The sequence below is a fragment of the Synchiropus splendidus genome, chromosome 18, assembly GCF_027744825.2.
Source record: "Synchiropus splendidus isolate RoL2022-P1 chromosome 18, RoL_Sspl_1.0, whole genome shotgun sequence".
NCBI classification, from domain to species: domain Eukaryota; kingdom Metazoa; phylum Chordata; class Actinopteri; order Syngnathiformes; family Callionymidae; genus Synchiropus; species Synchiropus splendidus.
In genome coordinates this window covers 14,764,530-14,791,929 of record NC_071351.1, presented here as the reverse complement: position 1 = coordinate 14,791,929, position 27,400 = coordinate 14,764,530, and the positions used below count along the sequence as shown (strand labels likewise).

The 27,400-nt window shown below is 41.6% G+C and overlaps 1 protein-coding gene across 1 annotated transcript; it reads left to right on the top strand.

Annotated features, from left to right (window-relative positions):
* The first annotated feature begins 152 nt into the window (after nt 1-152).
* b4galt5 (UDP-Gal:betaGlcNAc beta 1,4- galactosyltransferase, polypeptide 5) lies at nt 153-24,698 on the top strand. The gene is made up of 9 exons (XM_053849851.1): nt 153-642; nt 16,289-16,408; nt 16,660-16,776; nt 17,087-17,214; nt 17,690-17,806; nt 18,967-19,154; nt 19,227-19,349; nt 19,560-19,661; nt 20,578-24,698. Exons 1-9 carry the CDS (start codon nt 537-539, stop codon nt 20,723-20,725), a joined length of 1,149 nt encoding a protein of 382 aa, XP_053705826.1. The 5' UTR covers nt 153-536; the 3' UTR covers nt 20,726-24,698.
* Nucleotides 24,699-27,400: the final 2,702 nt, after the last annotated feature.

The following is a 27,400-nucleotide window of genomic DNA, read 5'->3' as shown; positions in this document are numbered from 1 at the left end:
ATCTGATACTTTTTTTTAAAACTGGGAATCAAATGTCACGCTGATTTATGAAGCTAATTAGATGTTTCAAGTTAATTTCTTTGGAAATCTTCGACGCGACTGACCCCCGTGGTTCGATGATGAACGCTGAGGGCGAGCACTTGTTTACGCCCACTTCACGGCTGGTTTGGCGGACGGGAAGAGACATCATTGGGCTGCCAGGCAGGGAACGCACAGGAGCCACCGAAACACCATCACAGTGACGAAACTGATGGACTGAAGCTCGTCACCGGGTTTTTTTCTTTCCACTTCCCACCCATCGTCTTCTCAGGAATGGCTTCTGAATGCTTGGATTAAACACAGGAGCAGCCCTCCTGTGCGCGACCTGCCGTGGAAATACGCTCATCGCTGGATGACTCGACGCTGCGCACACCGACCTCATCGGCTCATTTAACCCACAGACCGTCTTCGGATTACTGTCTCTGGCATCTGGACACATCGGGACCGGTCTGCCGCTGAACGCAAACGTGCCTGAGTGTGCTTTTGCTGCCTGTATAATGCCGACACATTTGCGCTTCCGGAGAAGGTCATTCCTTGGGCTTTTATTCCTCTTCTCATTATCCACCTCCGCATTGTATTTCATCTACTCCGCCCCTGGCATCGGTGAGTGAATCCAACTGTGGGATTGATGGGCATATCTTCACTCGGTGGGATGAATTAAGATGTTTGTATGAGCTGCTGGGTCATGACAGCTGGGCTTGCCAATGGGAGTGGAGACAAGCGGCGGGGCCATGCGTCTCTGCTCAGCCTTCATCAGCTTCCAGTCAATGAGGATACTTAGCTGGATGCTGGGACCAAATCCCAAAATAATCATAAACCTGATCGTTGTGGCGACAAAGCTACTGATTAGCTTCGTGACTGACTCGGGCCTGCGCCTTTTTTTAAAGGAGTTCCAGTCAACATAGTCTATTCTTTCAGGGCCCTGTGCCTTAAACCTGATCTGTCTATTGGGAAATCACCTCCTATGATCTGATGTCGTTCACATTACGTACTGCCATGAACTGTGTCATGAGCACAAGAATAACGCATGTCTGAGCAGGCGGTTGCAAAACTTCAGGGAAAAATGCACATTCGCTTGTGATTTTACAACCAACTGGGTCCCAAAATGAACCAGAGTCACATTCCAGAGTCGACTTTAATGTGGATTTAAATTAGCAGATAGCTCACAATGTTTTGATTTGTACTGAGTCAATCAGAGCAGTCAAGCAGGTCTGTAAAGCAAATATGATTCAATGGAGTTTTTTTTCTCTGTTCATTATTATTATTTCATATCAAAGCGCTCTTTCACCCGAACGTCTCATTTAAAATCCTCGACTGAGCCGACACAGTTCTGTGAGCGATGGCTTGACAAAGCTGTCAATAAGAAGTATTAAAGCTGCATCCATTTTGCATGGTGCCCACCTGAGCCATGGACTCATTGATTTGAATGATTTATGAAGTCAATTAAGACCTAAGGATGAGTAGACGATTAATAATAAGTCAAACATAAGTACGCATATGTCATGTCTATAATCTCAGCGCGTTCTGTCTGACTGGTCTTATTATCGTACAATAGTGGGGTCCTCAGTGTGCATCGACTGGAAAGGCAGACCTCATGAAAGGCTGCTCTAGAATCTATTTAAAGTTTCAGGAGATACCAATAAGAAGCTCAAGATCTTTGAAGGCTCCAGCTTTTAAATGTGTTTGGAGTGGGTCATCCAGCCATTCATTTTATCATCCACCTTCCGTAGAACAGTTGGCCATATATGCTGACACAGAGAGGGACGTTATTAACTCCATATAAGGGATGAAGCCCACACAAGCTTTGGTGAAGTCCACCTGGTTGGAGATAAAGTAAGACATGAAAAGAAACTTGTTTTTACAAATCATATATTTTATGCCCTGTATGCTTTGTCTCGAGCCAAAACGGGTGTCCAGATGTGGCCTTACATTTGCTGTCGTTGTAGCTTAGTAATATTGTTTTTAAGCTGATTTACAATTGTTCTCCAAAATTGACTCATGAAGGGGTTTATTGAGGACTAGCTTCGACATCTGGTGTTGCGTTTCCTGATGCTATGTCCCAAGCGAATATTCAAGTATAGATAAATACCAATCACACTCATTATTTACTCATCTAGGAACTGCCTTCGAAGTTAACACTTTCAGGTGCCACCTCATTATCTTAGCAATTGATTCCAGCGACATTCTAATGAGGTCGAGTGCTTCTTCACACCAACTCAGCTTGTTATTACTCTTTTTTTGTGTGTCAAAAGTGACTATTATCAGCAGCTTGTATGTCCACCAAGATGCCAAACTTGGTGCCTCTTACACACCCAAATGGTTATTGATCCATTCACGCTTTTAAGCTGCTGTGGACAACTTGATCAATATCTAAATCAATCTCATACAGAGGGCACATTACTGACAGGAATAGCCTCAAAGAGAGCAAAATGGAATAACCAAGCCTGGCCATATTTACCCTCCGAGGCATTGTAATGGCCACGTGACTGGGGGGTTTGCTCAGAAGTCGAACAAAGACCAGTAGCACCAGTCCATTAATTATATATGGTAACCAGGGGAAGAGCAGCTTCCCTTGATGTTTCAAAACCCTTATGTTCATGGGTTTTTTTTTACACAGAGGCCGTCTGAGTGGTCAGAATATTAATGCAGGGTGTTGTCATAGGGGGTGGGTCTTTAATGTGCATCAAATGCTGTGGTCGGAGAAGCAGCTTCCCGTCACATGCTGACCTTTTAAATCTGCATCTGAACTTAACATTTTCATTTATAAATTCTCCAACTGAATTTGTTTGGGAGAGTTACATTATTTTGTTTTATGTTACTCAGATGAATAGAGAGTATCAATGTATGCCAGGCTTTTGAGGGGAAACTGATTTACTAAAGAGGTTTATTATTATTATTATTATTATGTTTTTACGAAAGATACGGTCGATCGAAGAACAAGAGGGACGATGATGAGTGAGATGAGGTGCGCTTCATTTTTTTCTGTGGGTTTGCACATCGGGGAACCCATGCAGAACACCTGAGCAGGGCTCCCTTATGTTACCCAGGTGGCTTCAGAGCCGGATGCCCCAATTTCACAGCTTAGTTCATTTCCCTCTCGATCCTCTGCCTCTCCGCCCCCTTCTGTCTTCATTTTCCTGTCTTCATGTACGCTGACATTCAGCCACTGTATTGCCCCTGAGCACGGATGCTGACTGATGCAAGCTGGGGATGCGAGGCACAGCTGGGCCTGATAGCAAGCAGTTTATTTAATTAAAACATGAGAGAATCCCACTGGAGCGAGAACAGGGCAACACACACACTATTTATAGGAGCAATCACAGATGCATACACCTTTGCATTCAGGGAGGCACGGAGACGAGAGACCAGGTGCCTAGAGTCTCTGGAGAACCAAGTTCATTGCATACGAATGTGTGTTCGTATGACTGCCACACTTTGTTGGCCATGTCATGCCAAGCTCAGAATTCATGGTTGTAAAAGCTGGTGAGAGCAATGCAGACAGATAGAAATGAATTTAAAATTAGTGAAACCTTTGAACTCATAAGTTAACTTTAGATAGCTCTTTATTTCACCTGACCTGTATTCAGCATGTTAAACGCTATAGTGAGTTATTTGGCAGGAGATAAATGTCAGCAAAAACATCACTTTTTGAGGAGGTTACTCCACCGCAGTTCAGACAGTTATTGAAATTACTCTACCATAAATTGTCTCATAGTTATATGAGACAATTTAATGCATGAGTTAGGTATTTTTGTTTATACTTTTTAAAATAATATGTAAAATGTATTGACATCTTGACGATGTTGCTGCAGTGTTAGTCCAATTCCTGTCATCACAAGCCGTGAAGACTGACTCCAATTGCAGTTGTTTTCCACAAATTTGCACAAGTAACAATATATTTCAGCAAAAGCAGAAGTTCCGGTTCGTGTTTGACTTTTAGGAGCGTCTCCAGCACCTACAGCGAAGTCATCAGATGCTCATTGTCACACGCCTAATGCACCAGTGTCAGGGGTGGAGACCGGGACTAAGTATATGTCTCAGCTGCTGGTAGCCAAACACACCTTCTGTCTTGCAGAAGGGAAGTAATTACAGGTTTCAAGGTGTTGACGCAACACGTGACATTTATTCTGCCAATGCCTCTGTGAGCCTCATAAATTGTATTAAAATTTCAGTGGGGTTCCATCTGGATACCGGGACGCCTCTTAACGCTCTAGTAAAAAAACAGAAAGCATGACATCACAACACAGAGAATGCAAATCAAATTACGAATATAAACAGCATCCAGCTGACTGTGTTGCTCATTCGATATTTGCAAAAGCCTTTATTGCTTATAACGTATCATCTTCTCTGAGCCCACACGTCCACTGGGGAATCATTTGTGGAGTGCCGCTGTGTTTTTGGATTTGTGCCGTGTCATCACTCTCAAGGCCACTCCAGTGCTATCAGAGTCCTAATGGCTCTTGGCGTGTTTTCTTTTCCCTTGTACACCCTTTTCTTTTTCACCTCTGTATGTTTACGCAGGGCACATGCGTTTAATCCTTGTCAGTCAAGCTCTGCGACTGTGTTCAAATAATGTTCAAATAATATGTGGCATAGATGTACTGACTCATTGATTGTTTGATCAACACAAAAAGTATTCATTATTATGCACATACTTGTGCTTTGATGGTAGTTTAGCCTCAAAATTTTGCAAAAAAAAACAACATATTTTCCTTCATTATATGTATTTTATTATTTTATATATAACCGCATCCTCAGGTATTGAAACAAGAGGAGTCATATCGGATCGACCCCACTTCGCTGCTTGACCTTAAAACAAAGTCAGTATTCATCACGACAAATCCAAGCTTTGTTGTAGTTACCCACATACAGTCCAGCCACCCTGCTGAAGCACTGATCTTTGAAGGCATGCAGGCATATTAAGAGCATGAATTTAGATGCTGGCTCAGCAGCAAAAGGTCGTCGTCATCATATATTAGTAAACAGTTGCACTGATGTGTACATTTTAAAATAGCTGGTCTGTATGTTTATGGCCGGTTTGTGTGTTGTGGCCAGGCTGCTTTTATAGGAGTGGAGACTCTGCAGCACTGTGGTTCCAATCCTCCATCTCCCGTCTGAGTGATCTGTAACCACAACTTAAGATAGGACATCAAGCAGGACGGAATTACTCAACACAACTAATGCATTGTTTTTGTCAAGACTTTGCCAAAAATAAAAATTAAAAGCCTGATAAACAGCAGGTCAATTAATTTAATCCCTTGAGCCAGAGCAGCTATGGTCTTAATGTTTGACATTTTCAAAGTGGTTGCCATGGTTCCCCTGAGTCTGTCCTTTGCTAAGTGTGTGTGTGTGTGTGTGTGTGTGTGTGTGTGTGTGTGTGTGTGTGTGTGTGTGTGTGTGTGTGTGTGTGTGTGTGTGTGAGTTTTATCATCATAGCAACCCCAGAACCATGGCATCCATGTTCCCATGATGATCCAAGTGGCAACAAATCCCCAGGGACCCAGTAGTTACAGTCATTTGAGACAAAGACAAGAGCCTTGTCCTTTTGTCAGGGACATCTGCTGGACCCTTAACTGCACACCAATGTAATTAGCAGGCGCATCCGACGACATGTCAGAACACCTCTTCTAGATGGATACAAACCGACTGCTGTCGTCTTGCCGCTTGATCTGGTCATTGTTTCTTCAGCTGGGGTTTGAAATGTTCTGCCTTGTGACAGAAAATGGGACCCCATTTTTAGTTAATCATCAATTTCACCATGTGAGTCATACGTTGTCCTGCAGCAACCGTTAACCATGTGACACACGTCGAGAGTGAAACTGTGACCATCAGGGTGGAAGTATGTTCTGTATGCACCACAAGGTTGTGACACTCCTGACTCATTATCCTTACAAGAAGAGTGAGGCAGGCGTTTTGAGGACCTTGGTTACTTATCAGCCGTTTGACATCACATCTTCACACAAAAGTCGGACCCCGAGTAGCAGCAGTATTGTGATGGAGGTGTAGCAATGTTTACACACACAGTCTGTGAGTCATGAAGACGCCGCCGAACTGAAGGCATGTTTGTCAAGGCACTAATCATTTATGTAATCCAATCATCCCAAGAAGAACCCCTCCCTCCACGCCCCCCCCTTTTTGTTGACCAGGTTCTGGCCTGCCTTTGTTATGCAGACTGTTACCATGGATACCTTTGGTGACATGCATGAGCGAAATTGTAACTACTCTCGCCAGTGAGCAACAGCATCAGATGAAGGGAGGAGTAGAGTTACAGGTTGCTGGCAGAGTTCAGAAGTTTCTTTAAACGTGACTATTTAACTTGTATGTTGTGGCAACTGTCTATTGAAGCAAGTGCCCGAGGCCTCGTGGAATGTCTGGGTGCAACAGAAAATATTTTTTTCGGCATATTTACATTAAAAAAATGCCACATTGTCAATTTTATTTGTTTCCATCGTACATTTTTATACTCCCACTTACACCACCGTACAATGTCACACATGGCCTATAGCTATTTCGTATTTGCTTCTGGTTATTTGTAAAATGTTGGCTTACATATGGGGCAGGTACAAAAGGACATATATGTATATGTGTATTTCACAAAATGACCTCACATTTCATTCAGTAAAGTTATTGACAATCACGCTGCCGCCATGTTTCAAATCGCAGAAGGATAATAATAGTTGATTATTTAAACACTTTGTGCACCTCTGGCAAATGTCAAGACACTCTTTCATAAGTAAAGCCTGTCTTCTGATTCAGATATTTAGTCTGTGTGATGTCTGGTGTGTGTCACTGACCCTGCAGATCCAGCAGGCCTCAGTCTATTTGTATATTGAGTTAAATAAAAGTGGGAGTATGATGGAGTTCAAGGTTTATTATCTGGGATATGTTTAATTCCAGCAGCACAGAAGTGGCCCACTTTACATTCTGCTGCTTGCAGACCTTATAGCGGGAAGGAGGAAGACGAAGAGGGACCAGTAAGACAAGCTGGTTAGCTGTTATGATATGTGTTCTTGTAAGTGCTTGTTCTTGGTTCACATGTGCTGTAACAGTGGTCGAGCAAGTGAAAGAACGCAAGAATGTTCTGGACGCATGCCAAACTCTAGGCAGACGGAAATTAACTGAATGGCAGAGGAGAATGGGGGGGACACTGCAAGAATGATTCACCAGTCACTGACCTGTACCAGCAGCAGAAATGCCGGCATTATGGCTTCCAGGGTTTCTATGGGGGTTGCTGTTTGTGCACCCGCGTGTGGCTCAGAATGAATAATGATTCATCATAAGTCATGCTTGCTATTTTGGGGTTAATGAATGCTAAATTTCTGTGCAAACCATGGATATAGGTGAAATAGTTTGGCGTCTGACGTTCCCCTTGGAGGCGAAATGGAGACCGCCAGCCTCTTAGAGTAATGTCAAAAATTCCTTCGGATTTTTTCCGGGGCAAGTCCAGCTGGGAGTAGACCACGGGGCAGCCTCACCGGCTTAAGAGATTACATCTTCAATGACTTAGGAATGTCTTGGGATCTTTTGGTTGAAGCTTTCTGTGGGGCTTATCAGGAAGGGATGTGAGACCCTGGATGAGAATCATGGTATGGAGTCTAAACATGGTTGGCCCACAGAATATTGTCGACTTTCTACATCACAAATAACTGTCATTGAGGCTAATCTGTGGATTTTAAATCTGCCGTGTTTTAAATCAATGTGGCACTGAATCCCAAATGTACATTTTTCTGATCAAATCCCATGTCTTTTTGTACTAGGTTAGAAGTCTGAATGGCAAAATATATCAATATTAACATGATATACATGATTTAAAAGCTATTTCATTACCAAAATAATATATATTCACAGTTTCAGTTTGATTATCAGATCTGTGTCAGACAGACCATTTGATTGCACAAAACTGCCATCCTGTCACATAGATAAAGGGGAAACTGAAATCTTTGCCAGTTGACCAAACCCCAACTTTGTTGTTGGTCGCACCTTTAACCTCAGTCTGTCACCCATAAAGTTGTCAAAAACTACAATGGCAGGCTACATAGTAGTGCAGCAAGCGCTTTTGAAGAAGTTGGAAATATGAATATGAAATCCTTGGCAACTCATGAGGAGCAGAAGACTGTTGCGGACAATATCGCATCATGTTGGGTGTGCAAGCAAGTGGCATTGCACCGACACACAGGCAGTTTACTACATCAATTTCTGTGGTTTGCTGTTTGTAAACGGCAGGGAAAAATATTGACAGGATAAGATGTTGCTAGTGTTGACGTGGTGCCAGTTTCCCGGTGAGCTCCCCACTGATGTCTCTTGACCAGTGTAATTTAAAGAGATCTTGATGAAGATACAGCACTAAGATGAAGGCTGTATTTAGACACCAGTGAGAGATGCCTACCTTTTTTCTAGGTAAGTCAGGAAAATGTCTCTTTTTGAAGATGAAATCTCACATGATCAAACGTGTTTAAACAAACTGGAAACATTAAAATGAACAGATAGCACATAACACATCATGGAGGTGGACATGAACCTGGTGGTTCTCAGCGTTTAGTCAGTTGCTTCCAAACTGAAGTTGTTCATTCCACCAGAAACGAACTGTGCAAGGACGGAGAAATTTACCTCTCTTGATTGAAACTAGCATTTTTATCGTCACCAATTCACTCACTGTCAAAACATTCCCCTTTGCTTCATTGTTTCTCTATTGTTTCTTTTTCTTTATTTCTGCCTGGTGGATTCATGTACAAAACCAAAGTTCAATGTGTAAAGACGTGCACCTCTTTCTCACACCCATTGCAAGGCTGCTTTCTTCCCGTTTGGTTAACATTAATTTTATAGCATTGAAACCAGCTTGATGGTGAATTTTTTTTCATCGACCTCTGCCACTGCATTGAGCGCAGGGCAATGATGAAAATGGCTGCTGATAACTTGGGGCTGTGTTTTAATTTAATGTTCACGTCCATTATTCCTGCTGTATGTCTTCTACTGAGCAACACACTCAGACTCACAGAGGCATTTTCTGTTTCTACCACCGTCTCATGCGACCTTCCCCACAAAAGGTTTCTGAGAATGGCGTCTGAGCAGTTCAGTTGATTAAAACGACAGGAAAAAAGAAACTGCGGTTCAATGCAACTCATCTTGCAAAATTGCTTTTGCAAGTGTGCAGTCAGCGGTGTGATGTCTAACCAACAGCATCAGTATCTCAAGTGGCAAGTCACGTATACACACACTGTTTCTTGTGCTGGACAGATCGATTTGGCTCAGTGACTCCTACGCATGGTTTTATGGGGCATTCCAATCCGTCTTCTCACATTTTGAGCAGAGAGACACAAAACCACATTCTTTACCAGATAAATCAATACGCTGTGACAAAAAGTATTTCCCTCTTGATAGAACAAGGCTATAAATATTGTAGGTCCACAATGTCGGAGTCGTTTTTTTGATTCAGGTTTACAATGGGAAGCTCACTGTGAACTTGGGTTGGGTCCAAGTTGCTTGTGTGTTTCATTTGCGCTCGCTAAAATATTCATTCAGGGGAATCAATGACTCAGTCTTGTTAGTTTCAGTGGAAAAGCTGAACGTGCCTCATCCTGTGCATCCTATACTGACGACAAAGGCAGCCTTCAGCGGTGCATGTTGACGTATAGGCATTTTAATGAATGTTTTCCTCCCTTCCTGAAGCGGAGTTCAAGGAGCGGCATGCTGAGGAGGGTGGTAATGCTTGAGATGAGGGACGCGGGAAGCACGAGGAATGGGAAGACATGCGGAACCTCTCCTCACTGAATCATATTGGTTGTCATTTGCTATTTATAGCCTCAGAAGTGGCTTTCCTCCTCAGTGACAGAAGTCACATGAGTGACAACATGGTTGGTAACACGTTGAATGAATGAAGCGCCATCCCATGGCTTGCAAACCGCCGTCTTTTGCTGCCACAGAAAGCGGAACGTGTGCATCAATTGAAAACGTGGAAGGCTGCCTTTGTCGTCAGTATAGGACGCATGTCTTCTTGTCACTATATCACGTCATGGGAGTGAGGATGTGTTCTGTCAGCAGTCGGGGAGGAGGACTCCCCTAAGGGTAGACTATTAAGGATAGCTCCCGGTTACGGGATCACTGGGAAGTCCTGTAACTGGAGGGTTCTCATTCACTGATTTTTTTCTCTGCACAGTCAGGTCTGGTTTAGGGTGGTATACAGCGATGTAGTACCCATGCCACGCCATGGCTTATGGGTCACACTGTAATGTTCAAGCAACAAACTAAGACAATGGCAAATGAAGCTTTGTGCTACATTAGAAACCCTTGACTACGTTAATGTGGACTAAGAATGAGGTTAAGCTAAATTACGATTCACATTTAGATCAACAAACAAGAACAGAAAAGACCCTCTGCAAAATCCTGATGTGCCAGTACACAATCTGATTAAATGGTGTATTCAGTTTGTTATGATTTTTTATTTTTTTATTTTTTTCATTTCAGGATGTAGACTTCACATCGTATACATGTTCCTCACAGCAGACATGCTTGTTTGTCTTGCTGGTGCAGTGTGAGGGAAGTGGGAGGTGTGCTTTTTTGGTGGATATTTTATATCAAAATGAAATATCCACAGTAGAGTAAGATGATTTCTCACTGGACACGAAATTAGTGGTAGAAGTAAAAGATTTTTTTTAAAGATTACAATTCAATTAATGAAAAGAAAATGCCCAGTGGAGAAGAACTAGGAAGCAGCATAAAAGGTTTGAAGGGTCTGGGGTGGGGGGAAAGAAAATGTTTTGGAGGCTCTCAGGAAATGGGCAGGTTGCCAAAGACTGGCTAAGTGCAGATGCCATTTCTGTTGCTATATTCAGTCAAAAGAGTAGCTCGCCTGCTTAAGTGGAATCCGTCCATCTATCTGTGAATAAGATTTCACTCCTGATTCCATATCACTGCTCCATTAACATCTGTAGTGATGGGAAATGTCATTCATTTGTTGTCACTTTGTGGCGTTTCCTGTCATTGTGCAGTTACTACTTTGGGTCTCCTTGTGAAGCTTGGATGCGGTATGAATGGGATTGTTTTGTGTGAATGTGCCAGTGTGTGGAGTGCAGCTGTGAGTGAAGCCTCATGATCCACTTATGACTGTCATGTGACCATAAGCGGGAGTGAGCTGCAGTCAAGTGATGTTGTGTGCTCGACATTGATCATGTGTATTTTTGTGAACGCAACACTATCTCAGCGTGCATGAATCCTAAACATTTTACCATCTATTTCTTGGCTTGTTCCTGCGTGGGCCGCTGTACACATTTCAGTTTACACAGCCTTAAGTTAATAACAATAGACGGGGCCGGTAGCAGAACGGCAAGAAACAGGACCAATAAGTGACATGAAAATATCAAAAGCTGCTCATTATTCATTCACATTTACAGATTTTCCAGCGTGGTCGTTTAAATACATGAAGACTCATCTCTAGGCGAAGAGAAATTTCATTCAGGATGTGACCTTCTGATCGATTGTGTATGGAAACCTTCTGTGGTGATTTGTCAGTGTGGCTAAGAAAAAGCACTGGATGTCAGTGTCATAGTGAAAGAGTTTGCTCTGCTTGGGGTGAAACATCTGGTTTAGCAATGTGATGCTGTTCAGTGGGACCTGTTGCAGATATATATAGTATTTGGACTCAACCAACATGCCGACGGTGCTCGAAAAGCTGACCTAAACAAAGCAGCGGTAGATGAATCAAAGACTTTGTTTGTTATCTTAGTTTTCTAATACTCCCTAATATTATTAATGGTTACTGTGAGGCTGATTCAGTGTTGCTTTTATTACATCGTGCCATGCTTCAGGCCGATCGTCAAACTTAGATCAGAGCAGCAATCTACACACCAAGATAAACTTTTTTTTTCACCTTGTTTCGATGTATACAAAAATCTGTTTTATTTATTTCCAATTCATTTAGGTTTTGCCAAGAGACTCTTGCAAAGAGACCTCAAAATAAACACAGTTTGTGACTGTGACAGTCATTGGTGTATTCGAGATCACGTTGAGACCATGCCATGACCAAGAATTTATTCCAATGCAAGTATTTCAATTCTTGATTGAGTTTGAAAAATGGTTTCTTTTGCAGTATGGAATAAATGTGTGTCTATATAGCTAATAGATGGTACTGGTCTCACCCCCCTTATTGGTCTTGACTTGGTCTCAGGCCGTCAAAGTCTTTGTATGTCTTGGTTTCAACCAAGTTTTTCACGATATGACTGAGCTCTTTAATAAACATCCTTGAAGAGAATTTAAATTCTTATTTTAAAAGCCTTGTGGAGATATGTGTTGGACAGAGATGAAGGAAGGTGAAGAAGAGAGTGCAGGAAGGGTGGAACAACTGATACGAAAAGGGCAATAACCAAGCTTTTGTGGAAGAGGCTGCAGCAACCTGTGGCAGCGAATAAGGGTGGATCTATTGTAATCAAAGCTTAAATCTTAAAGCAATAATCAGTACAGCAAAATCATTTTTTATTTTCAGACCAAGCTGTGCAGCACTTGCTGCATGTGCATGTGTCGGTGTTCACATCGATCTACTACAGCCTCAGGGTTTCTCGGCATCACTTGCAGTAGGTCAATAGAGGTAATAACATGCTTGTCCCTTTCAATGCAGTCAATGATGGTTCAAAAAGAAAGCACATATTTGCTTAAAATACCGCCACGGTTGGTAATCCATCTTCATCTGCAGTCGATAGCTCCGAATTACAGCGGTTGCTACAGTTAACTGTGAGGGCTTTAGTACTAATCATTCTGGTAATCAGCTGTTTAAGGTGCGGAGATGCTTCTGCTGCTGAATCACATGTTCAGCCCTAAATCACCAGCCTGTGAGCTTTTAAATCCGTCTACATTTAGCTGGGGAATGATTCTTCCCTGCTTTGTGCTCCTCCTGGGTGTCTGTGGGCGTCACCGATATGCAGCAGCAGTAAAAATGACCCTTTTTCACTGTGACAGCCTTCATCCCTGAAAGCTACGAGTGTATGTATAGTGTGTCTGCCTGTGTCATTGTGTATGTGAGAACATATCGGCTCCGGGGAGGGAAGGGTGTCTTTCAGCTCTTATCAGAGTGCAGCCAGAACAGGACCAATCACCTCTCTCTGCTGAGCTATCATGGTGAAGTTAATTGCCTTTCGGAGGCAAAGTGCTAAGGGATGTGTTTCATTTTTTGCCTTGTTTGCCATTTCTGGCCGGTATTAACCCGAGTTACTGTACAGTGCGCGGCAGTGTCTCTGCCCGGAAGCGCCTTTGTGCGCCTGCAATCCATCATTTCAATTATTCACTTAAACAATCGCAACAAACAGACTTGACAGAAAGTGATACAAACCACATTACAGAGAGGCAGCAGACATGAAGGGAGGAGATAAACGGAGGGGAAGATAAGTGGAAAGATGGAGGGATTGTGATATGAATCGGGAGGAGGAGGAGAGGTGGGCTTGGCTTGTTCTGCGAGCGCAATGGAGGACAAGGTTGTTCAAGGTCTTCTGTCAGGCCTGATAGGTTATAGTGGTTAATGCAATAACGAGAGTGTTGGCAGGACTGTGCCATTCCTCAAAGTCCTCCAACATGAAATTAAAGTAAATGCGATCGTTTTTGGCCTCATAAATAATGTGGCAACATTTTAAAGTTTATTCTGCACAAATAACGGGAAAAGAATCTGCCTGCATCGTGCATAGATTTTCTATAGAACTGGTGTCTTTCCAGCAAGAAATGTGTGAAAAAGAACCAAAAAAAAGAACTGACTCTCTATGTATAACCCTGCACTTATTAGACATGTCCTCATGTCTGGAAGGTGTTAGATACACATTTGATCATAATTTGGAGCCAAATCATATATTGAATAGATTGCGCAGTGTATTATGGATATTTTTGCTGAAATATTGCAACGTTTGGTTGTGTGATATTGTCTGGTTTATTTTAATTTGGCTAGATCAATATTTAATACATGTCTATTTGGATATGCTGATACATTTAATATGTTATTTTGTTGGCTAATGGAGCGATTCACTCCTCTGTGTGAAATTTAACAGAAAAGCTAACTGGCCTGAAATTTTAATAATAATTTGGAGCCAAATCTTCAATAATTTCATTGATAAAAATATGCTTTCGATAATTTACTATGCAGGGTTACGTGCTATTAGGGGCCACCTGAAACAGGGCCCTTTAGCTGAGAGAAAAATCCAGACGATAACCCTGCTATAATAAATTCCACCCCGTAACGCTTCCTGGCTATTATAATAAAGATACTGCTTCTTAAGTGATATCACTACCATGGCAGTACTGAAGGTTTCAAGGAAGTTGGCACACAATTTTATGAATTATTCACTGTTCTTACTGTCGCAATTATATATATATTGTTTGTTTGTTTGTTTGTTTTTTTTTCAGATGAAATTCATAGCACCCTTTTTCTGAGAATTGTGTAAGAAAATTGTGTCGATGGTTTTGCTGAAATATCATATTTTAATGCGGCTCGATCAATATTTAATACATAATACAATCAACAACAGATATTTGGATATACTGACGCATTTAATACATTATAGCAATTCATTCCCCTGTTTGAAATTTATCTGACAATCTAACTGAATTGACGTCGTAATAATAAACTTTATCATTGACATAATATTGTACTGTAAAATATTGATTCTTACTACAATTTAGTACAGCTAAACTAGCTGTACTATGATACAGCTAAACTTACTGTATGTATGTATATTGCAATGTATCGTGTCACCACTGCTGTATCAGGATACGTATCGTTTTGCTAGATACCTGCCAATACACAGCCTTAGTAGATGTTTTCCTTGAGGTCGTCCTTGAGATGTTGACGTTAAAATGAGCAGCACTCCAATCTGAAATCTCAAAGGAGCCATCCATTAGAGCTGTTATTGTGACATCCAGTTACTTGAAGAGCAAAGTCTTCACCGTTCTGAATGTGTAATTACACACACAAATTTAAACGGCATTCCAGTATGTCTTGCATGATCCAGCAAGTGAAGTGATCACACATATGTTGGAAGAAACTGAGACACAGCCTCACTGCAGAACTTATCAGGACGCCAGAGGCCTCCTGGCGTTTTCCATCATGTGGCCATTTTTTTTCCTCTGACCTCTTTTTATGATGATGATATTTTCTAAATTGGTTCCAACTGCATGGTGACATTTGCAGGTTCTGTTTCGTCCCCGGTTTCCATTCTTGCAAGGCGGGCGGTTTGAAACAAGATAAATGTGATGGAAACTCTAACACAATTATGAACAACGAATCGCATCAAGTAGATTTCGAGCTCAGCGGTATTACTCACCCTCGCACATGCTCTCATTACAGTAGACTTTTGTAAATGGACTCACACTTGCAGAGGGCATTAACTAAGGGTTGCTTTTCTCCCAAGTTCCTGCTGCAGTTCTAATACATCAAGCATGTTTCTGTAAGGACTTATAAGAGAAAACCACCTGTCTTTTGACCCCCTTTCCAGCGCCTGTTGTGTAGCAGTAGTAGAAAATATAAAAAGCACATATATATAAAAGCACTAACTGTATCATCAAGTTCTTGTACTCGCGTCTCTCACCTATTTTTTATTTATAATATTTTTTTTGTCAATATTTGTTCAGAATTGTATGAGTTTTCTGGACACCCAAGCCACATATTCGTCATCAGTGGCCCGGATTTTGTGGAGGAATGTGCTGACACAAACTAACCAGTCAAGTGAAGTCAGATTTTTCTGAGCTGGATGTTTAAAAGCAGAACTAATGGAAGCTGAGAAAGTGAAACAAACATGTTTGTGGAAATGGTCCTTTGTTACATAAAGTCTGAGGTTCCCACAACCATGTGTGGTTGATTGAGTATTCCAAAGTACTACTTTTTTAAGGCCCTCATGAAAAGTTAAGTTCAATATCCATCCTCAATAAGCCTTTTTGTTTGCATGGAAATATGAGATTTGTCGTCCAGCTAGTTCAGCAGAACCATGTTGTCACACATGTTCTGTAGTCGCATGATTGATTGTTGCACCGTGACGCAAAACTGCAAACTCAGCCTTTTCAGAAATGTACATGGTTGGGAAATTGCATTCCCTGTCATTGTCATGGTTGAAGAGATGAGCGGTAAATACAAAGTCAATGCTTTATAGTGCAGGAAATGTGAAATGGAAGGTTAAATAAAGTGTGTATTTTTCCTGGTGAATAGATGGTCCAATCACGCAGTGGCACATGTTAATGGGTTTATGTAGAAAAATATTCAGCATGCTTCCTCTTTTTCATTCTGCAGTGAATGAGTATGTCTTCATGGTCCAAGCAAGAGGCATTCAGATTCGAGAGAACATGAAAAATATTGGTGCTCAAGTCCTGGAGCAGGTGGTGAGGGGAGCCTACAGCATCAATGGGACAGGTGAGCCAAGCATTTCCTTTCTTCTGCTGTGTGAGTGTGTGTGTGTGTGTGTGTGTGCAACGTGCTGAGGAAGGGTTTGGACCACAGAAAAGTGGCAAAATGTAATTACCGCGCATTTGCAGTTCAACGTGTATGTTTGCGCTTCATTATTGACTGTGAATACATATGCATAACTCAAAGCCTTCACAGTGTACACAAGCACCCACCATGCTAATTTGAAATCAGCTCAAGATGAATGTGTGTGATTTCAGTGATTTACGCCTATGACTACAACATGAGCGCAAGTGACGTCCCCTCGGCCACATACCTCCCCGAGGGCTTCACATACCTCTCATCCCAAGTTTGCCCTGAAAGACTCCCCTCTATGAGTGAGTACACTGTCGTCGAATGCCTCAGTTATGATCGGTAATAAATCCTCACAGCTGGTCCTCAGATCCTTATGGTTGCGGGACAGGCCGCCACAAGTCAATTTTTATTGGGTTTTCTAATAAATAGTCTGAAAATGAGTATTGACTGGGCTGAGGTTGGATTTACAATGCTTATATACATGTGCGGGCAGAGCCACTTACATTCTAACGGCTTTTCTAATTTCAAATCCGCCACCCTTTTTAATGCTGTGTAGTTTGCATTGCACTTTCCTGATTTTCTAACACATTGTTGTTGTTTTTTTTAACCCAGCGGGTAGGCTACAGATGAATATGAGCGAAATTTCGCTGGCAGAGGTGGAAAAATATTTGCTGGACAGTGATCATACAATGACCTCGGGGGGATACTGGAAGCCCAAAGACTGTTTACCGAGATGGAAGGTATGTGCTGAACAGTCCCTCCTCTTTGTCCACTGAAATGTTTATGGAATGTCCTGTGATTACAAGTGAGGGAGGTGAAAGGCATATACTTTTGAGGTGTAGAATTTGTTGCGACATGGCGCTGACTTTTAGATGTACTGTTCCACTTTATTATACTGCCCCAATTCTTCTGGTGCCGCTTCATTGAAGCAGTACAACAAGCCATCTGCCTTGTGTTCATTTTCTGTCTGAGACGGCCACACATGCTCTGCTTAGAGCCTGCGCTCCTTCTCTCATCTTCCGACACATTTCTTCTCGACAGATCCTGATCAAGGCCTAGTCAAAAATAGGGATCTAAAAATCTGCGAGTCAACAGAGGCAGCTGAGAATTGACACACCTTCCAGCAAGCCTGGTTCCAAAATAACTATAGATTTAGTGCATCATTGATCCACGTTCTTTTGTCTCCACATGTGCTCCCTGCTTCTGTGTCTTCAGGTCGCCATATTAGTCCCATTTAGGAACCGACACGAGCACTTACCCATCCTCCTCAGACACCTGGTGCCAGTACTGCAAAAACAACGACTCCAGTTTGCCTTCTATGTCATAGAGCAGGTACGTACAAAGCACCCACGTGATGAGCCAACACCTGCAGGAAATTACGGACTCCGCTTTCAGCTCATAAATTAAACAATTAAAGGTCCTCTGATCACATTCTTAAAATATCCAAGTCTGGACGACGGTTACAGGAAACTCACTAGTGTGTTTAGTTTGCTTTTTACATGAAATGTCTTTTGTTTAACTGAACGGAGTGATTTAGAGGTCGCTCCACATTATTTGGAAGCTACAGTTACTGCGCTGGAATGCCTTTTGCATTGCTTGGAAAAAATAAACTGAAGGTGAAAACTGCAGAGCAGATAGTCCCTGATCTCAAATACATGCCTTTGTAAATGGAGCGGAATGTTAGGTGTGTTTTTTCACCTGCGAGTATTGACCAACAGTGAGTCTTTGTTCCACTTTTCGACAGCGGACGCTGTATTTGTGTCTCTTATTGTTCAAGGAAACTGTTTTTGAACAGAATTAGTCAAAACACGCCTATAACATGCCTTGTTTGATGAGTACAGAGAAGGTGTATTTCTGTGAACCATTAACTCTTAGTGTTGAGTCTCTGTTAAACAGGATTGGGACACACAGGCGTAAACAGCACATTTTCAGCACTTTGATGTCAATAAAAGATGTGACGAGTTCAAGATTCAAGTTCAGATCATTGCCGACTTTGTTTCATGAGTCAGTCTCGATGCTGGCCCCAGTTTTCAAAACTAGATTAGAAGCGATCTTCATGTGTTTTTAAGCACAACTGACCTTTCCTCTGCACCTGCGGATTATAGATCGGTGCGGCTTATGTACGAACAAGATCAATTTTCCTTCTTAAATTTAGTGGGTGCAGCTTATTTTCCAGTCCGGAAATGGTACTGGTTTGGGACATCATTTATAGTGCCTAGATTTGCCTTTCATTCATACCCCCAAATTGACACATTAAAGTTTGTTGATGTGGCTCCTGAATGAATCAAGGAAGCAGCCATTGCTGTAATGAATTGTAAACTGAGTTTTATTATTTATATAGTTAAGTTATATTAGGCGTGCTACTGCTAAATTTAAAACCACAGCTTTAAAAAAACTGACTGAGGAAGCCAAAAACTGCATCTCTGTTTTGGTGTCAGAGCTACTTGTGTTGCTCATGTCAAGTTATTCTTGGTCTCCCTTCGTCCACCCAGAGTGGCACTGAGCCATTCAACCGAGCCATGTTGTTCAACGTGGGCTACAAAGAAGCTATGAAAGACCTGGACTGGGATTGTCTGATCTTCCACGACGTGGACCACCTTATGGAGAACGATAGAAACTACTACGGCTGCACCGACATGCCCAGGCATTTTGCAGTAAAGCTCGACAAATATTCCTACATGTAAGTACTCAGCTGTAGGCACGCAGGAGATGCACACATTCCTTAATGTGATATTAATATTGTCTCCCAAAGGCTTCCATATAATGAATTCTTTGGCGGTGTCAGTGGTCTGACTGTGAGACAGTTCAAAAAAATTAATGGATTCCCTAATGCATTCTGGGGATGGGGAGGAGAGGATGATGACCTCTGGAATAGGTGAGTAAAACACCTTTGACTGTACCAGTTGTTTACTTTGCTTCCCTGATCCTGTTGGTCAGGAGTTAGAGTACTTTTTCCAGGCTAGATCATGTTACTTTAACCTCCGTACTGGGATTCTTTGTCATTTTAAACAATGGAACTGATGTTCTCATAACCTGGTATTTGCTATGTTGGCTTTTAGACTGACAAGTATAAATATTATTTTAGGGTGCGGTATGCCAATTACACAGTAAGCAGACCACGAGGAGACCAGGGACGGTACATGTCAATTCCACACCACCACCGCGGAGAGGTCCAGTTCCTGGGAAGGTCAGTGTCACAGTGCAAACACAGTTAAAAGCTGGAATGAGACTCGGGCTCATGTGATGTAAGCCGATCACATGAAAAGGCAGCCTGGTGACTTTTGAGTGAATTTTAGCTCTGATAAAGACTTTGCATGTGATTTGCTCATATGCTCTGGGGCTGAATTCTCATGTGCCTTCCAGTAAGAGGAAAGAAAAGTGTCACATGCCATGAGTATAGTTCCTTCTTTGGATAGTTAACCCGTCATTGACAGTATGTGACACCCACACTTCAAATGATTGGAAGGTTTAGCCTAGCTAGAGAGTTCAGAACCAGCATAAGCTACATTACAACCATGCTGTTATGAGTAAGGGAGTATTCACAGTGCACGAAAACATATGACATTTAGAATATAAATCATTATAGTTTGCATTAAAAGCTTCCTTTTCAGAAGACTACTGGAAAAAAGTGCACCTTAAGGACCATTTATATATGTGTGTTTTTATATATATATATATATATATACATCTTGTGAAATAAGAGACAGGAATTGGTCAATAATAATTGCAAGTGCTTCACTTGGAAAACAGATCATCATTTTTCAAAAGTTTCCTATGCGTGTAATTTCACAAGACAAAAGTAAAATTTGATTCTTTCATTAAGTACAGTCAAAAACATATTTACTTATTTCAAATAGTAAGTGAACAATGTGGCTTTAACTTTGTAGAAAATGTAGTTAGTTTATAGTAATAGTAATAGTCTGGTGATCGCTTGATGTCAATGTCCCCGGAGTGTGTGCTGCAGGGCGTTGACCCCCAACTTTCCGTACAACCGCTGAGGTCATTGATTATCTCATTGGCACGTGGCTTTCCAATCAGAAGTCCAGATATTCTGAGTAGATCTCTCTTTCTCCTTTGCTAATTGCTCCGGTTTCCTCCCAAAGGTATAGTCTTTTACGCCACTCGAAGGAGCGACAGAAAGTGGACGGTCTAAACAACCTGAACTACTCTCCGCTCATATCCAGGAAGCCTCTCTACACCAACATCACAGTCAGCCTGAGCAGAATGCTCGCACCTGTCGCTGACTACTGACGTACGAACAGATAGACTGCCAAATTCATCTGGGAATCAAGAGTCCTGCGGGACATCAGCCATATCTCACCAGTTGCAGCACTGCTTATAACAATTATTTTCCCTTTTTTTCTGTGTGTATGCAAGAATGGAGACTCAAAAATAGTATGTTTGATAAGTCACAAAAAAGTAGGGATCTGTACTTGTTTGTGCCACAGTCCGTTACTTTTTTCATCCGGGCTTAAATAGTCTTTAGTCTCCACATGCCTTTTTCACCATTTTGGCCTTCAGCATTCATCATTATTTACCTATTCCTCCATCATTGTGCTAGCTTATTGAAACAGGCTACTTCAAATGCACGCACTCACGCACGCTTGCAGCAAGACTCACACAGTGGTTACTAATGCTTTCATTTCCTTCACCCGGTCGATCCACTATTGCAGTGTGAAGACATGTGCATGCAGACACCGACCTTACCTCTGCGGCGGGTCCTGCAGGAGGTATGCCAAATCTTAAGATGATAGAGTGTTTTTGAATCATCTGAGAGTGATGACAATGTCTTACAAACTTTGTGTTACCGTGCATCGTTCAGAATCTGTGATGACGTCGGAGAGCAACGCTCGCCTTCTTAGCAATAAGCTGTAATGTTAGACGTCCAACCTCCTCACTGCACAGATGCAATAGCACAGGTGCTAGCGTTTCCATTCTGGACTGCAGAGATGGAGTGACTGCGTATGCAAACTTCACACTCGGCACGTTTGCCTAAACAAACACACGGCCTATCACAGGAACCTGTGTGTCTGTCCCTGAGTAAAAGTGAGGGAGCGCTATGCAAATGGACTGCATGCATCCTGCTGTCAGAGAGACTTCTGAAAACTTTTACATGAAGTACTTTGAGGTATGAGGCTGGCTAGTGCTGATTCCAATCCTATTGAAACATAATGGCATTGAAAGGGGAAATGATGGAGGACATCCGGGACCAAAAATCAAACTGAATTCTTACATCACTTTTTGTATTGACACTCGCTTCCTGGTTTGACGGCCAGCACACACAAGCCAGGTAGTCTGGCTACAAAGGTCCACCCACTTTGCAAACACATTTGCCAATATTTATGTAGCTTAAAAAAAAGGCCGCAGCTTGGCGTTTCAGTCGAGCTTGAAAGCGATTTGATTAATTAAATAAACATAAAACAAACATTTTTTAAAGAAATTCTGAAAAATAATTTTGTATTTTTAATTAAAATTACTGTCTTAATAAATTTCAACGACAATACTGATCAAAAGTGAGGCCTTCCCTTTATCTTGTAACTGTTTTTTGTTATAAAGAAAAAGAAAATAAGCCGACCAGATGACCAATTGAAAAGGGTTTAAAATGCGTCTCCCCACAATGTACTGCATATGTTTCAATGCGATTTCCTCATCAGAGCCTCACTCAATAGAACGTGATTATTTAGCAGTTTCAATTCAGGCCAGTGAGGTTTCTGACACTGTAGTAGCCAGCACTGATAATTATCCCGTGAGATATGACAGTGTTTATTATCAGTCTGACATCCCTGTACTGTAAAGATAGATATATATATAGAAGATATCATTCTCCTCTCTGTCAACCCTCATCACTTCATTTCACAAAAATCGCCTTGTATACATTTCTTGAGATGTTTCTTTCGGGGGAAATGTGTTTGGACTTATTGTTTTGTTTGACAAGGCGGGTCCTTGTTTTATTTATTTCATCTTCAATATGTGATGTCTGGTTTTTATTTTACTTGCAGTGGATGTGTTGATTTTAGTCGGTGAAGTATGAGAGAATGTGTGTGATATGCACTGAAAATGTTGTGTATTTGATGGAGGTTTACTTCCCCTGATTCCACATAGAGCAGATCTAATGGCGGGACCTCTTTATCTGCTTAAATGAGCTCTTGCTGGAGGCCATTTTGTGTGACAACCACAGGAAGAGCAGGAAGCAACAAGGAGCTTGTGGTCAACGTCTCCGAGCACCTTCTGTAACTGAATATATAATCAATGTTCCTGATCTTCAAAGCTAGTAAGAGTTTGAAAAAAGTATTCACCAAAAAATATATATAAAAATGAAGAAATTAAAAGTGAAATCAAGATGACTAAATGGTGAGTTACATGTATATTGAGGGTGAAGAGGAGCCCTGACTTGTGTGAGATCAGCTAAAAAGCTGTATAGTATATCTCAACTTGACTAATGGTGCAAGAATGCTTTCCGCATCTGAATTCCAAAACGGCTTGTTGGGGCTTATCCAGTGATTTAAAACAATATGATTCCAGCCCTTACAGGCCTGGTTCTTGGGAAGTGTTTTGATAAAAATGGTGAATATTTTGTAAGTGGTTTCTGTTGCCCTCTCAGTCACGTCGGTGCTCAGTGGACTTTGTGGAAGCGTTTGTGTTTGCTTTTCCTCGTGTGTTCGATTGAAATGGCTGGACCCCAGACTGTTTGACTGCCCTCCATCTGTCTTTTTAGTTTTCTTTTTACTCATACAATGTTGCACTGATAAAAAAAAAACAAACAAGGATTTAGTGATGAAAACTGGGTCTTTTTAAACAACAATCAGACAACAAAATCATCCTCTTGCCTCTATATTGTTCAACATAAACAAGCAGCTTTAATGACCAACCTGTTGGTGACGGAAAAAAAAGAACATAATGGAGCGGAGCAAGAACAAAAATGGATTGTTGGTGATGTAAGCATGCACGATCTCTGTTGTCTAAAGGCAGACCAAGCCTGCTGCTCATCGTCCCATCATCTCTGTCATCCATTTGCCGGTTTAAATGACGGGTTTGCCCCCTGAAGAGACCGGCAGCCTTAAAGGTCCTTAATTTATTGCAGTGTTTTTTTTTCACAAGTTTTTATTTTTACGAGTGAAAATATTTAAAGAGCATATCTAGAGATGATCATTGTAAATATTGTTGTGTGTAGTGTTTTAGAAATTCTATAAGGTCTTAAAAAAAATCACTAGATTTGCTAGAACCAGGCTTTGGGGGGGTTTTGGCTGCACAATGACCCGGTGCCATTGAAGTGCTTTTTTTTATCATTTTGAGCTCACACACTGACATTTTGGTTTTTAGCGCGTCCCAGCCTTTATTAAAATCCAAAACCATCTCATAATAATCAGACTCCACTCACAATCTCAGTGGAGTTCGCCAATCAAGCGGCCTCCCGCTTTCTAATATCAGCAGACCGTAGAGAGTTCATCGCCCTTATTTCTGCTTGTGATATCTCTATGTTCGCGTCGGCGTTGGCCAGAGGGAAGCACGCTAGGATATCGACATGCCAGCCAAATACACCATATGCTCACGAAGACAAAAAAAACAAAAACACAGGCACCCCAACCAGCGACAGAATCCACTCCATATCTGACACCTCCCCTCTCTACCCTCTTTTTTGTATGAAAGTGAACTAGTTAAAAGAAATTTAAAAATTAAGTGACATCTTTTCTGATTGTAAGGAGGGACATTCTCCTTGAATTGAAGCCATTTAAAGCCACTTGTCTAAACTTGATGTCAGCCTTATGTGGATCTGTTTGTGTATTGGCATATTATCTTTTGATTATTGAAATTTGTATGATGGAAATTTTTCTTTTATACCATCATTGTAACTGTCGAAGTACACCAATAAAAAAAAAATGAAATGTGTAATGACACAGCATCTGCATGTGTGTTCATTTACTGTCTTTATTCTCTACCAGTCCGTCCATCCTCATCCGCTTATCCGTTCCTGGGTTGCGGGGGCAGCAGCAGATTCAGAAGGTGGCTGCCAACATACTTCTCCCTGGCAACATCCACTAGCTCCAACTGGGGAATCCCGAGACATTCCCAAGCCTGGGAAGAGATATAGGGCGGTTTCACACTGTGCGCTTTGTCTCGATGTGAACAGAACCGAATCGGGTTTTGGGCACAAACTCTCCACCGGGGTTGTGAGCATCTCGCCTCAGGCGTTTTGGCGCTAGATGCCAAAAACTACATATACAGCGCGACTCCGCACAAACATGCTAAATGCCCGTTAGCAAAGGGTCCAATAGCTGTCTGGGCGTACAACATCATTCCAAAGTGCTGCGCAGCAGACTAGACCAGCACTCGCGATGTGTCCAGTACAACTTCTATTATAGTTTATTTATCTCAACTAATTCCATGTTAATGAATGGTTTTTGAGTGATTACGCTAACAGAATGACTGAAAACAAAAATATCATCTTGAATCTGTTGCATTGCCATGCAGAATGGAGAGACTAGTAAGATGCTACTCTGCATAATCTGTGTTAATGTTGAAATAGAAGCTTGTGAAGTCGCACAATATTAACCATAGTAACTGAATATTCATAGTTCATAGTTCATAGTTTTCTTTCTTGTTTTGGTTACATGGAGAACGTAATTTGTTAATTCCCTGAGCTGGTTATTGTTGCTGCACGTTTTGGCTGAAGCAATAATAACACTATATTGCTCATGCTTTTGTGTGCATCTTGAGCCACGAAAACATTCTGTGGTCATTTGTGGAAGAAATGCTGAGCTTCACCTGCATGTTTCCAACAGCCTTGTGTCACTTGCTATAAACATACAGAAGAGAATTATCTCTGACGGCAACTGTGCGGATCCACTCATCACAAAATGGATCAGAACCGTCCGACCAGACTCTTTAAGTATAAACATTTTTATAACAGTGAGCAGTCACATATGATGCCATCAATCTTCAGAGTACTGTTCAACAAACTCTATTTTCCTGAATCAAGGTTTTCTTTCTCTATGCCTTGTATATTACTTGTCAAACAATATTCAATATCAATAATGCAATCCGATGTCCTTTATCTGAAACTTTTTTTCCCTGTAGATGTCACACCGTCCCTCCAGATGGCAGTGCACTGCTGAATCTTTTTTGAGCTAGATGACTGGAATTCCTCACCATAGTAAATTTTGCTACTCCTCCCTCCTCCCCACTTGACCCACTTTGACTTTTAAAATATTTGTTTTTGTCCTTTCATGTCTGAGGAATTAATGATTTACTACTTTGGTCTAATTTAGTACCTTCAGCCTGCTATTGAGAAAAGACAGAGGTTCCGTAATGCACTGCAACAGTTGACACTCATAACTGAAATTAGATATGAAATGATTTTATTTCAATGTTCATCTCTGACTAATCTTAAGGGAGTTTTTTTCTCCGGCTAGTTACACCCACTGTGCTCCAAAATGGCAGCCGCCTTGACACCGAATTCTTCTCATTTGGTTCACTTAGTAATAACACGTTCCACTTATTCTAATCTTGCCGCTCCGTCCATGTCCATGCTTGTTAATGTGCATGCACACATTCTGTTTCCATAAATAACTTGAAGGCCTGTTGAAAATGTCCAGCCCGTCACCCAGAGAGTGGAAAAAAAGAGACCAAGCATAATGGGATGCTTTGATAGCAGGACACTTAGGATTCATTGAATCGGAGCATTTCCAGCCCTGTGGCATCCAACACATTAAGCAAGAAGTTCTGAGAATTAACCGACGTGACAGCTGATAATTTAATTAGGCTTTTCAGAAAAAAGAGGTGCCAAGAAGGGGGCGCTGAGAAAAAGAGATAAGCGTAGCATCCAACACTTGTATGCCTGTTTCTGAAGATCAATCTCTCCTGACACTGTTAGACAAACATGTCAGTGTGTGACGGAGAGAAGGAGGGGCGGCGTTGGCACAGGCACAAAGCCCTCGCCTCATCTTAATGGACTGGGGAAACACAAGCCTTTGGTATGCTAACAATATTGTCACTCGGACAAACACAGAGGGCCGCTCTTAAGATCTTAAGAGTTCTCCTGGCATGTGTCTACCGCGCAGTCATCCGCTATTAATTCGTCCACACACGTCCGCTGGAGTGTTCAATGCCCTCTACTGCACATTTGTTGTCACTAGTGCCTCTGAAGTGTCGAACTAGACGTGAGTTGTAACTTGAGTCTCCTCTTACACACGCTGACGTTTGAATGAATAAATGCTTGCAACGCTGCCGAAACAATGTGCTACAATGAGGCATCAAAGGGCCACGGATGTTGGAGATGGTAATCGAAAGCAGCAATGACTCACGGTATATATGTGCATGAGAGTGTTTTTCAGACATTGAATGGAGATTATGCAACATTTTGTCTGTCAACACCTTTGTCTGTAAATGTCATTTTCTCGATGTTGAAATTCTTCTTTTGCTCCTCAGTCAATCATGTCTGAACCTGATCCACCCTCTAGCCGGCATAAAAAACCCCAGATATTTCTAAAGGATATTTGAAATGCTATTGCTTCAAAAGTTGTCCAGATACTGTTGCGGTACCAGTTAATGCGAACACTCTTACTTAACTCGCATAAAAAATGGTCTAAACAGAACATGATATCAAAGTATTTTCACAGATTTTTAGCCACTGATTCACCTTTACCTCACTGCATTGAGGAAATCTATTCATAGGTAAACAATCTTAGTATCAACATACTCAGTCGATGAGCTACTTTTTGATGTGCCATAAAATAGGAATGGATTTAATTTGGAGCCAACTCTAAGTTTTTGGGTCACATAAAATTAAATGGCGAGCAGGGTTTGCCCCCCAGGCTTTTCTTTTCACACATTAGGTTATAGTAAGAACATTTGTTCCCTTGGTGATTTTCCAAGCATTATGAATGCAAATCTCTGTACATATTCAATATAAAGTACAGATACACTTTT

Bases quoted from the DNA above. Each gene is read 5' to 3' on its own strand.
- b4galt5 (XM_053849851.1), top strand. From the start codon at position 537: ATGCCGACACATTTGCGCTTCCGGAGAAGGTCATTCCTTGGGCTTTTA. The intron at 17,807-18,966 runs GTACGTACAAAG...TCGTCCACCCAG, and splicing joins CCTTCTATGTCATAGAGCAG to AGTGGCACTGAGCCATTCAA. The intron at 19,350-19,559 runs GTGAGTAAAACA...ATATTATTTTAG, and splicing joins GATGATGACCTCTGGAATAG to GGTGCGGTATGCCAATTACA.